At 44.0% G+C, this 13,362-nt stretch overlaps 1 protein-coding gene across 3 annotated transcripts in view; it reads left to right on the top strand.

The window, feature by feature from the left end:
- LOC135921842 (KICSTOR complex protein SZT2-like) overlaps positions 1–13,362 on the top strand; it is a 259,666-nt gene that overhangs the window by 232,501 nt on the left and 13,803 nt on the right. For all 3 annotated transcript variants that reach the window (XM_065456218.1, XM_065456219.1, XM_065456216.1), the window contains 3 exons: positions 3,334–3,547; positions 6,133–6,263; positions 11,420–11,949. In XM_065456218.1, coding sequence (XP_065312290.1) covers positions 3,334–3,547; positions 6,133–6,263; positions 11,420–11,949 — 875 coding nt within the window. The remainder of the gene's footprint in view (positions 1–3,333; positions 3,548–6,132; positions 6,264–11,419; positions 11,950–13,362) is intronic.

Here is a 13,362-nt window from a genome sequence, read left to right as displayed (position 1 = left end):
CTTGAGTTGGCTTGTCATGTGCACCAGACGGCTTCAGCTTACAAGCAGAAACATGCGCCACATGTACGTCAAATGTCCGCAGAACTCGTGCCAGCGCCTCGCTGACCCCTGGCACATAAGGGACATCTGCATGGGCCCGTGGCCGATGAGGTGCCATTATGTGTGTGCCATCCTACGGAATGAACAAAACTGACAGGATACCCATAACCGGAAAGTTTGCGGCACACTTTGAACAAGTCAGAGGCATGGTCATCTTCGCTGGAGAAAATCCTATGCACTCTTTGCATCAGGAAAGAGGCAACTGAGCGTGAAAGATAGATTGTCATAAATGTGCATGAAAGATAAATTTGTCAAAAACCTATTTTTTGGACATGCTCACTAATGCGGATGCCTTCGTGGCACTGCCACGTATCTCAAAGGCTCAAATGTATAAATGTATAAAAAGCACGTCTGAAATTTCAGACGTGGAAACACTTCGATAACCGTTTTTCTGAACTTTTTGTCATGATCGTAGGTCTGAAACGACAATAATCAACGCTACCCGCCCCCGCCATTTCGATGATCTCGTAGCCTCAAACCGGTCCTCTCGCACCAAGAGCGCCAGTTCTAGGCCGCTCACAGCAGTAGCCACCATATCCAGCCATAGCCACAGCTGGCTGGTGTAGCTGCCATGTTAATGCTAGGCCTAATTACTTTGACATTCCGTACCAAGCTTCATCATCATAATAATCATCATCACCACCATTTTATTATGAAACCAATACAACAAAACATGATTGGAGCCATAGCCAGCTAGGCTAGTGAAAGGTCCAAATACAAGGTATTCACTAAAGAAATGGCAGACATTCAAACTACATGTACAAAAAGACGTGAGATACTTCAATAACGGTATTGCAAATATGTAAAGCGCATACATATGAAAAACAACAGAAAATAGGTTTATAAATGTACAAAACCAAACACAAAGGTATTTAGTCCCACAGTTCTGGACAGACAAGAAAAATGTTTACCGACTACTTTCCTGATCTTCGACGCAGTGTCTTAGAGCGTCTAAAAATTAATCTGCAGAAAACTAAACTAAAGTAATGTTTAACAGTCTTGGAAGAGAACAGCAATTTGCAATAGGCAGCGAGGCACTGGAAGTCGTAAGGGAATACATCTACTTAGGGCAGGTAGTGACTGCGGATCCGGATCATGAGACGGAAATAATCAGAAGAATAAGAACGGGCTGGGGTGCGTTTGGCAGGCATTCTCAGATCATGAACAGCAGGTTGCCATTATCCCTCAAGAGAAAAGTGTATAATAGCTGTGTCTTACCAGTACTCACCTATGGGGCAGAAACCTGGAGGCTTACGAAAAGGGTTCTACTCAAATTGAGGACGACGCAACGAGCTATGGAAAGAAGAACGATAGGTGTAACGTTAAGGGATAAGAAAAGAGCAGATTGGGTGAGGGAACAAATGCGAGTTAATGACATCTTAGTTGAAATCAAGAAAAAGAAATGGGCATGGGCAGGACATGTAATGAGGAGGGAAGATAACCGATGGTCATTAAGGGTTACGGACTGGATTCCAAGGGAAGGGAAGCGTAGCAGGGGGCGGCAGAAAGTTAGGTGGGCGGATGAGATTAAGAAGTTTGCAGGGACGGCATGGCCACAATTAGTACATGACCGGGTTTGCTGGAGAAATATGAGAGAGGCCTTTGCCCTGCAGTGGGCATAACCAGGCTGATGATGATGATGATGTCTTAGAGTGCAGCTCTTAGGTGGCCGTTCCTGCAGCGAGCGTCGGCATTGTCTCTCGTAACAAAGGAAACGAGCACAGCAAAAGATGAAAGTGAACACAAGAGTGCAGTGGGGGATGAAAGAGGTGAGGAGGAATGTGGAGAAGGAGGGTGATGAAAGGGTGAGAGGAAATGTGTAGTGCTGCGACGGTGGCTATGAGAGGGCGCCAGAGTAGTGCGCATAGTCTGGGAGGTCTGTCAGCGGCGTCCACTGTGAATCGTGGCTACTGAGAATCGTGCCCACACGTCACCCATGCACTGGCTCTTGCAATCTCTAGATTAGCAAGGCAGTGGCACCACACTTCGCTCTGTTGGCAAGTGTCACACAAGACAGGTTGTCCGTGCCAGTCAATATATAGCAAAATGAAAACGTTTAGAGCTGTGCTCAAATTTCGCATTAGAGAGTATCGTAATCATCGGTGATTTTAAGCATGAAATTCTTTTAGCTCCCGTTGTCAGCAACCTTCAAGTGACCTTGAGCCAAAAGCCAGAATCGTTATCTAGGCACTCACTCAAACGTAACCTTTGTAACCTCTGCCACTGGCTATGAAACGGGAAAAGCACAGCACAGGTCAAGCATTGGATAATGCTGGTTTCCAAAAGTCACCTTAGCCATGGTGCAGTGGTTAAGCGGTCAAGTAAAGGCAATGTATTGCACTGAAGCATACCATAAGCAGAAAGGGGCCACTGTCACAGAACACAGTATGTATTCCTTAATTATACATGCGTGCATCCGCCATCTCCCGTAACAGTACGAGCACCAATACACCTGATAAATGTACTGGCAGGCCTTCAGAGCTGTTTCGGATGTGTCTGTGGTGATTTGAGCCCTTGGGGGCAGTAAAAGGCATGCGTTCATTTTTTTCAGGCTGGCCGGTTTCTCTGACGTTTTCGCAGCTCCTAGGAGGTCAGAAAAATCAGACGTTTACCGTATGCCCACTGGTGACCCTTTGAGATCAACTCTACTGCGATGATACTGCTATGTTAAACCTAGAAATTTGGTTGCACAAGAATTATCACTATTGTTGATGGTTTACAACTGTTATGACTGTTGAACACAAACAGTTGTAAAGCCCTAACAGGAACAATAAATAATTTTGTGCAAGCATATTTCTGTATTTAACATTGTTAGCATTGTCATCACAGTTGAGGTGATCTCACTGTGATGCCTTAATTTTTGTATACATTTATGTATAAATTCTTTGCACAGTGGTTGCTAAATCAATAGCAAAAACTATTGCAAGTTCATCAAGTACTTTATTGATAGAAGCGCATACAACAGAGCAACGCAACTATGCTGCAGATAACTAGAACACACTAACTATATATCACATGTGTACATTGTTTCGATTGGGAAAAAAAAATCATAAAGAGCCACCAAGACTACCTTGGGGCCACAGTTATAGCAGAAGCTGTTTCTTTATCTGGCACCCAGTTGCATGTAAAGCTACCATAACAACAAGGTAATTATAGTAGTCCTGCTTCACGCACATCTTTAATAATTATTCTCTTGGGCTGTTTTTACCAACTTTTGTGTGTGCATGGCTCCAGGTGACATCCGAGTTCACTGAGGACCTGGACAAGATCAGAGTGAACATGCATATGCACTCGTTCACCTATGACTACCACCTGCGCACAATCCACTCATACATTTCGGGCCAGCAGCTGCTCTTCAAGCACGGATACCACCTGACCAGCTTCTTGGATGACTTTGTCAAGTACTACCAAAAGTCTCCTAACTACGCCCGCAACCTCATCTATGCAGGTGAGGATCTGCTTAGGGTGGTCAGTTCCTTTCACAATTTCGTTACGTGGTTACGCGAATTCATTACGCAGTTTTATAGAGGGTAACTTTCTTTGGCTCTTCAGCCGTTTTCATGGTTGGTTGGCAAGTAGAATGTAGGATGGGTGTTCGTTCAGGCTATTCGCTAACATTGACAATCATCGTTGGCAGTTTCTGCACAATTTTTGGGCTCTCCATGCATGTGTGTGTGAGCTAAATTATATTGCTGAGTGCACCACCCTCAGGATATGCCCAGTGTAACAGTATGGAAAGATGTTAGATTGCACTTGCGTACCAACAGTGAAGTCTTTTGTTGGATGTTTTGTGATTTGAGTTGTTTATAAGTATTGGAAGAATAATTTGGCAACACCACTCATGAAACCAGAGCAGCAGTGGCAGTTTTATATCAACAGTACCATATATCACTGCACCTTTTACTGCCCACTTGATTGCAGAGGATCAGTGATGTTCTGCTTAAGGCAGTATGTAATTGCACAGGATTGCATAGGTTTGGGTGTCTACTAAAACAGATGGTTGCTGTGTATGATTCTGTAAGCATTAACACTAGCAGAGATCTAGTTGTTGTGTTTAAAATGATATTTCACATACCATACAAAGAAAACTACCATATTGGCACATGAATAATGCGACCACAAATGTAACAAGAGGCGACTTTCAGTATCTCACAAAAATATAAATAAATGTTATTGCAATTATAACGCAGAGATGCATCTGGAAACGGCACATAAAAGGCAGATACCCACTGAGCTTTATTCGTTGCTACCATAAGCTGTTGTCACTAAGTAAAATGTGAAATAATTAGGGCATGTATAATTTACTTGTCACTTTGGACTTCTTTCTCAATGTCAGAAAGAACGGCAGTAGCGTCCATGCCTTGAAGGTTATTGGACAGGCAATGCTTCAGAAATGGCCGCATCACTATGAAACACGGCAACGCCTTCTATGCATTGGAGATCCATAGCATGACTTCAAAGACTGATACTCACTTGACACAGTCTTTTGGCATCAGCTGTTGATTGCTGGCTTCCAGCCACTGATCATACTCCCATTGGGCAAGGTCCTTGAAAGACATGCGATGACGTGACCCAGGTGTGACCAGATATGGCAAAAAGGTTGTTGTTGATCCTGTGGAGCACGGCCTTGACCTCATCGGTAAAGTGTCCTTTAACTACTTCCAACACCGTATTGGGAGAATCTTCAGTATTACACCTAGGTGATTGCTCCACACAACACAGAGCCACTCAGTCATTATGGCACTTTCTATCCAGCCTTTGTCATTGCACCTCATGTGCATCCAGAGTGGAAAAGTTTTGTTTTCTTGGGCGCAGCATATCTTTCTTTTGAATAGGAAAGGCGGCAGCTTACGTCTGTCAGCAGTGTATGTGAAAATTGCTCTTACCCATCTCTTTTTGTTGACCATTGTGCCTACCTACCTTTTTGGTAGCACGATCATCCACAACATAACCGGACAGAGTATACAACAAGATTGGAGTCTTGGCAGCATTTATGATCGGGCCTATTGGATAACTACGAACCCTATGCATCTTGATAACTTGGCATTGAAACTCCACTAGTTAGTGCTCGTACTCAGCCGGGAACTTTTGATTGACGTGTTCTGGTGAATCGAGAATCCGGTGCGGCACATCGACTTCCTACACTCATGTCCGACTGGCCTTAAATGAGTCCCAAAGCATGCCGGGCTCATGCACAAGCTCTCTTGTTGTAAAAGCTGGACAAATTCGCATACACAGGCAACGACTGCCAGCAGTGGCCCCAGATTACGTCTACCAAGTGCTTCTTGGTTGCTGGGTAACAGCCTTTTTTGGGCCCACAGAATACTTTCCGTGTAGGTGCTGTTTGAAAGATGCGATCATGATGCCACAAATCGTACATTCACTCAGTCCAGGACACCACGTCATAATTGAATTTCCTCTCTCTCTGGATAGCAGGATTGCCTATTTCTTAAATAAGGCAGTGTGCTGATTTCTCCTGTGTATTGCACTGTCTTTGTGCAATAGATATAAGCAAGGTAGACACAAAATTAACTGATGAAAGCTCAAAGAAGAGTGAATCCTTTCTGGGCAGTTTTGTATTGCTGCAGGGGAGCAATGTAACATCAGTAGCGAACGTATGTGTTGATTGCCATGTGCACAGGTGTCAACGGCACACGTTAGGTGTCCTCCTACATTGTAGCAGTTGCAGTGGGGCCTAGTGGCTGAGCTCTCTGCAGTTTGAAATGCGAAGGAAAAAAAAAAAGGAAAAGTGCTATGGCACAAAGTACCATGCTATGGTGGTTCACTTTACCTTCCCATGTGTTTTGTTTTGTGATGTGTGAATTTGGCTTGCGCCCTCTTGCTGTTGCACTTTTGTCTTGCACATTTTGCACTTACCCTTAACTAGGGATACATGCCAACTTTTGCGATCATCCACCATTTTGAGAACTCTCCACCCAGCCATAGATCAGGGTGACTAGCTGCTAAAATGTGAAACTGTGGAATGGGCAATGAGCTGTTGTGATGCCTACAGCTCTGTTCTCTTCTGTGCAGGCTCGGTGGTGATTCCAAGCGTGAATGTAGCACCCAACCAACTGTACAACTACATCATTGGCCACAACAAGCTGTATGGCATGAAGGTCATACGCATGGTTCCTGTGGTTTGTGACAGCAGCAGTGATCTGGTGAGTAGTTTTGTTTGCTTTCTTACTGAACCTGTTGCTTCTGTGTGCACTGATGCTTTATTTCATTTTTGTTTTATATTAACTGCAATTTAAGGGCATGAGCATGAATTGCAATAAGAAAAAGCAGTCAAAGTTTTTAGTGCTCATGGGAACTGTAGAGGGTTGTCGTGACATTACAGTATTTTTACAAATAATGTTCCTTTCTTTATTTTTATTGGTTTATTTTGAAGTGTAACTTTGATAATTGCATAGATATGTAGCAAGCATAGTCATGTTAACTTTGATGTTTTTGCAAAGTTACGGGTAGTCATATTTACGTTGAATAAAGCTTTAGTAAGACTTGAATATATGAGGCTATAATTGTTTATCATAACCGTTGTTTTTGTTAATTTGCTTTTCTTTTGCACTCCGTAAGCTTGCTACTACTGTTGCCACGCTTTTGGGACATGGAGAAGCCTCATACAGGCATTTTGTTGGTGCCCCAAAGGTCAGTATGGCGTTGAATAAAGTTCAGTTATTGTTTTTATTTATTTAAGGACAAAGAGTTGCATCACTCAGAGGGCTAAACTAATTACTGATAAATACTGATAAATTTCTAGTTGATGGCTAACATAACTGTGTGTCTCTTCCAACAGCCATGCTTGAAAGTGTGACTACACTCAACTTTATAAAGGAGCATGGGCACTCACATTTGAAGATATCTTTATGAAAAGTGCTGTGCTGCAAAAGTTATGAAGCCTGATGTAGTCTAAAGAGCATTGCGAAGAGGGTTGTCAAACCTGACCAATGCTTTATTGCTTATGAAGAAGCGTTCTTTAGCACACTCTATAGCGTCACTCCCTATTGAGGCTTTGGGGGCTTATCCTAAGCATGAGAAAAGCATGTAGTTATTGACTTGTATTCTGTGGGGTTCTCACTTATGCTCTTGGGACAAAGGAACGATAACACAGTAGTGCAAACAACCACAACGGCATTTATTGCACCTTTTATAGATCAATGCCTGCTGGCTGACTTGCTATCCCCAAAACATGCCGATGGGTGTGCGACAAATCTAGGAAGTCCGACTCACCGCGACCGGATAGCGAGTGAATATGTTCGCTGTACGGTCGTTCGCACGTACGGTCACGTGAACAGTGACGTGTTTGAAGGAGGCAACGCGAGACGGTCTCGCAGAAGCATGGATTGGCGCACGCGTGGGACGTCCACGCCACTTACCGATCCACATCCAAAGAAGAGGAGCTTTCTCCTTTACGCGCCCAAGTAACCCCACCGTGAGGTGGCGTTAGCAGCGCAACACTCGCGCCATCTCTCGTACTGCGCTTCAACCAAACCGACTGCCGTGGGAATCACGCAGGTCACGCGGCGAAGCCGGATTGCAGGACACGGGAGCTGTGCGGGAAAACAACATATCAGGGGACACGTGAGAGTCGTGCATCCCCACAATTCATACCACAGTACTGTGTGACAGGCATTTCTCTCCTATTTTTACTGGAACACAATTTCATTTCTGCAAACACTACAGTGTTTTAATGATCGAGAAAAATAAGGGCATCCAAGGGGCTTAGTTTTTGTTCATTCCATTCACCTGAAGTAAACAGGCAACGAAGCCAGAGAAAGCATAGAGGAAATTATAATTATTGTTTCAATAAAACTAATATAATAGGAAAAAGGGAAATGATAGTAGACAAAAAGGCGACTTGCTGTAGGCAGGAGCCTGTGGCAGTTTTTGGTGATACATCAGTGTAAAAGTGACCCAAACAATTCCAAAGTAAAAGTCGAAGGATACAGCTTGCTGAGTTGTCATTGCTCTCTTTGATGTACTGCATGAGGCATTGTGAGTACTGCAGTGCATGCAATACTGAAATAGTTGCCGCTAGTACCACTGGGTGTGTACACTGGTCAATACAGTCACTGACTTATTATACGAACGTCGATAATTCGGACATACTTTATTATTTGGAAAGCTAAACGGCACCACCACTAGCCTCATTGACTTAATGAATGACGACTGAAATTTTGGACACCTTACTGTGCACCGTGTGGTAATTCAAACCTTTACTGTGTAACTGCAAGCTAATTTGGCCACTGAATGGAGAAGAAATAGTGATATTTTGGTTTCCATGTGTTGCCAGTATGATTGTCGGCCTTGTGCGTCCCGTTATGGTTTCATGTATGGGTGCTTAAAGTGGGTGAAACAAGGGCTCAAATCACCACAGCCATGTCCGAAAAATAGTTGTGGAGGCCTTCCAGTACACTTATTAGATGTCTCGGTGCTTGTATTGTGACAGGATATGGCAGGTGCATGCGTGCGTAATTAAGGAACACGTACGCCTCATGACAGTGGCTTCCTTCTACTTTTGTTATGCTTCACCACACAACACAACTGTATTGCAGCGAAGCTGATCATAGATAATCGGTCATTATGAAACATTTCTTACACCCTTGCCACTTTTGTTATGTTGCCAAGAATTCAAGCTTTCGTGCAAGCATTGACTGAACTTTTGTCAATCCATTGCGACATGACAATGGTCAAGATACGAACCGTGATGTTGTAGCCGCGCCTTCAACGCGATTCTATGCCACACCTAACATCTGCTGTTCACAGCTTGCTAATCCCATCAATAAAGTTAGTGGAGCGACAACTGACAAAGCACAAAAAGCAGACAGAGGAATAGCAGCTACACAATCGTGGCCAAGGACTGTCTTGGCCAAAGTCAAGCATATGTGCACGCAGTAATGTGTTGACAAACTTGGGACGTATTCTCAAATGACCACTTTCTCAATACTCTATGTGGCTTTCACTGCATGCGCCGATGGGTGACTGCATTTCTGGCACTGTAATAAGACAGTGCACTTAGCACTGTCCCAAGAATGCGTCGCTCGTGCTTGTCATGCAAAATTGTATGTGTTTCCGGAAGTGACAATCAGGGAATGCAACACACATTTTCCTTTTTTTTTGCCACTTGTGAAATGAGGTCACTTATTTTCTGATGAATCAGATATTTCTGACTCCCGAATAATGGAACTTCATGCCAGGGTCCCCTTTGAGTCCGAGTTTTCAGCTGGTAACTGCACTTGGGATAACTTTTTTATGTACTATATACATATATTACCTTCTGCTTTCTATTAATTTAACAGCACTTTATTCCACCTTCCTTTTACTTTTAGTATGACAAACTAAATATCTCAAATAGGGCTAATGCTTCTTAGCTATTTATTTTAATTTGAATGTTGCATAACTCAAATATGTAATCATTTTTTGTCCCAACTGCGTTGATTAAATTTAAAGAAATGCGTATTTGCATTGGTTGTTTCTTTCACAGAATTTTCGCTTGCATCTTCACTGTCTGTTTTTTTTTTCCTGGTCTCTCATTTAATGGTCATGATTTATAAAGCTTAGCATGCTGCAAGAGCCACTAACAAATTAGTAGTGATGTGCTGATATGGTGTGCAAATCCAGAGTTACTATTCCAGCGGTTCTACTGACATTCATTGCACCTGCTGCAGAATGTTGTTATCAGCAAACATATCTCAATACTCAGAGGCGGAGACCACAAGGTGACTTGAGGGCCCGAGCCCTCCACCCTCAACGTTCCCCGGGGGGAGCAAGCAGCATGTTGTTTCATGTTGGCAGAGTACCGATTGGCACATGTTAGATGTTACCGGTTGGAAATCCAGTGGCAAAACGTGAAGCATGAGACGACAACGAGACGAGGCTGAGTGATAGTGATGGGGGTATTGAGCTTCATTGGAGAGGCTTGATTTTCCTTGCATCCGTGGCTAATGAAGGGAAGCGAAAATGGTAGGCTTGGAGAAGGGTCAGAGATGGTCGACAGTACGTTCCTGACCAGCTTTTCCTCGTTTGTTTTTTTTTTGTTTTTTTTGTCTCGCTGTGCATAAACCATGAACGTGCACCGAGTGGAGGTTTCCTTTAGAATTATTGAAGTAATTCTTGATGTTTTTATTGTACCATGACCCCAATAACAGTAGTTTTTGTTGGTTGGTCCCTGTCGTTAGAATTTCAGTTTCTTGGAACGCAATTTTGTGATCTGCGTCTTCTGATTGTTAGGCAAGGGGCCTAGTTGCGCAGTCGAGAGAAGGTTCTGACATCGTATTTGTGTTGTCCGATTCTTTTGTTTAGGTTTTTTGCTTTGCCAGTGCAAGCTGCTGACAGGTTAAATAGTTGATATTGTAGGCAACCTGTGAAACCCAAGGAATGGGCACTGAGAGCTCAAAGGGTTGTCTACAATATGAACTGTTCAGACTGTCAGGCAATGTACATTGGCAAAGCAAAAAGCGTAAACAAAAGATTTTATGCCGAAAGGTCGTGCTGGCTGTTACGCTTGGGCAGAGGGGTGTGACACCCTGCTAATGAATTTCGCATACCTGCTACATTCCACTGCAGCTTTGTGAAGTCAGAGTGCATCAGTGAGCAGTCCTACATTGTGGGAAAGTTATGTGTGATGGCCAAATGGCAACTGATGAGTTATGGTTGACCGGTTGACCACAGACTTTGACGGCATGACGAAAAATGGGAAGTTATGCGGACATGCCGAATAGCTGTTGCAAACATTTTGTTTGTTTGGTTGCCGTTTTTTTTTTGTTGTTGTTGAAATTGCGCGTACTTGTCCAGTTTCCCTTTATTATGTCGATAAGAAGAAATTGTGTTTAATTCATTGGGCCATGCTTGCCCCATGTTAATTCTTCAAGTGATTATCTGCACTGCGACCTGCGGTGAAGTTTCATTTGCTCTTGCATTTTCAGTTTGCGACCTCCATCGACCAAGCAACAAACAAAAAATAAAATAAAGCAGCGTCTCCTCAAAATGTAGGAGAGCAGTGAGAGAGTGGGCGGTGTGGTGAGACAGGTGTGTGAGCATGTATTATATGAGAGAAAGAAAGGTGAAATAGAGGGAGAGGGATATGAGAGTGGGTTGCTGCACATCAAGAGAACCCCAGGTGGTCAAAATTTATCCGAAGCTCTCCTTTAAGCCCTCATACCCAACTGTGCAGTTTTAGGGCATTAAACCCCATAACCAGAAGAAAGCGCACATTCTGTTGTGTTGGGCCCTTGTCCATCCTTCATCATCCTTTATCGCCAAGTTCCCTGACCCAAGCACCTTTTCTCATATCATGCAAATGTACCGCTGCTCGCAGGACACCGAGTACGCCTTGGTCGAGATCTCCAACAAGAAGGTGAGCTACCGTGATGCTAACGATGTGCAGCAGACGGACAGCTTCTTCGTCGGCATCCTCACCATCCACGACACGGCGCCGGCATTCATCGAACACAACCTGCTCGCCCTTGGCTTCTACATCCTGCTGACCAGCCAGCGGGAGCTCTTCCCCAAGTTTTCCTCAACCACGGGACCTCCCGGCAGCAGTGCCTCTGGAAATGCTGACGGCACCGGCAACGGTTCCGAGGGCTGCTTCCGGCCCGTCCGGACATTAGGAGGCACGCCTGGCGTGTCGCAGCCCGCCAGCACCGTGCCGTCAAGGCGGAGCTCGGTTGTGGTTGCCTCCGCCCCAGTAGAGCGCCCGCGCACGTTGACCACGCTGCCTTCGCAGTTGGTCCTTTCGCCGGAAGACATGGCAGGTGGTAGCGGTAACGGAGCAGCGGTGCCCGCTGGCATCCCTTCCGTGGCGTCATCAAGTTCTCTGGGAAGCAGCAATGCTGGTGGATCGAGGTGAGTGACCTTTGCCTCATTCAGCATGAAATGTCTTATTCCTTTCTCATGTAAATGTTTCGCACACGGCACAGTGATTTTTCCACGAGACCTGGTCAGGAGCGTTCCCTATAAATATTTTAGACTTTTTAAAGTAAGATACCTGGGAGTACTCTAGTGCGAAGTAACCCACCGTGGTGGTGTAGTAACTACAACTTTGGCAGTACATTGCTAAGCCCAAGAGTGCAGCATGAAATCCTGGCCATGGCGGCCACATTTCAATGGAAACCAAACGCAAAAAGAGCCTGTGTATCATGCATTGGGTGCTAGCTAATAAACCCCGGCTCGTCAGGACCCATCTGAATCCCTCAACGGTGTGCCTCATAATCGTACCGTGGTTTTGGCACGTAAAACCCCAGAATTAAATGAAATTTGGGGCAAGGTATACTTCTGCCCAACAAGTGCAACAAAGAAAAAATAAATATAAACATTCCTATTGCTGCAGCAGCTGCAATACAGCTGGGATGCCTTTCTATGGCTTAGAAAGCAAGAAAAGTTATTATTTAAAAAGTTTTCATCCCTCTTTGTGATACTGCCCAGTGTGCCAAGTGGCACATAGCCTCCCTGGTAAATGTACCGTGTCCACTTTCATGCTGCCTTAATGCTACCATGCTTCACGCTACCTACCTTCGTGCTACCTTCAGTGCCGTGGCATATATTCGCATCAAAACAAACCAGCAGCAAATTATGAGTAAATGAAGCTTTTTGCACCTTCTGAAGCCACAACTACTAACTTTCGTCCAAATTGCTCGTCCCTGAAAGTGGGCATCTAACAAATGCACTGCGTCATCACAACATTGCGTATCAACGGAGTTGAAATGTGAAAGGCGGCAGGGAACTGCCACGCCGTAACCGTAACACCAGTCACCAGCACAGCAAAAACACCATTGATTTAAACAAAGAGCAAGCTTTTGACTTTGAAAGACTTGCCTATAGAGCGCATCGAGAAAAGAAAGTACAGGTTGCCAATGTAACACTAAATAGCGTGGGATTTAAAATATATTTTTTTAATTGGTCAATTTTGCCATTATTCGAATGTAACACAAGGGTTTACTTTGAGCTATGAAAATCACGGGAAAAAAACTTGCACTGCAGTTGAGTAAATACAGTACTTTTAACCCCTTAACTGCTGATGACAAGATAATTTGTTGTCACAATGAGTGTCTTTGGTGGTCATGAACATTCTACAATTTTTGCACACATGCATATATGTGCAGTTTTATTTCATTTTGATAAATAAATAATGCACAATGACTTTTGCAGTTTTTTTCAACAAGGCTAGTAATAGTGCAATAGAGATTCCTGGCATCAGTATTTTTAGAAAAAATTGGTGCAAAATATGCAGGTCTGAAAAAATTCCACACTTACAAAAAA

This window comes from Dermacentor albipictus, chromosome 9, assembly GCF_038994185.2.
Source record: "Dermacentor albipictus isolate Rhodes 1998 colony chromosome 9, USDA_Dalb.pri_finalv2, whole genome shotgun sequence".
NCBI lineage: Eukaryota > Metazoa > Arthropoda > Arachnida > Ixodida > Ixodidae > Dermacentor > Dermacentor albipictus.
This window is presented reverse-complemented; position numbering and strand designations above follow the sequence as displayed.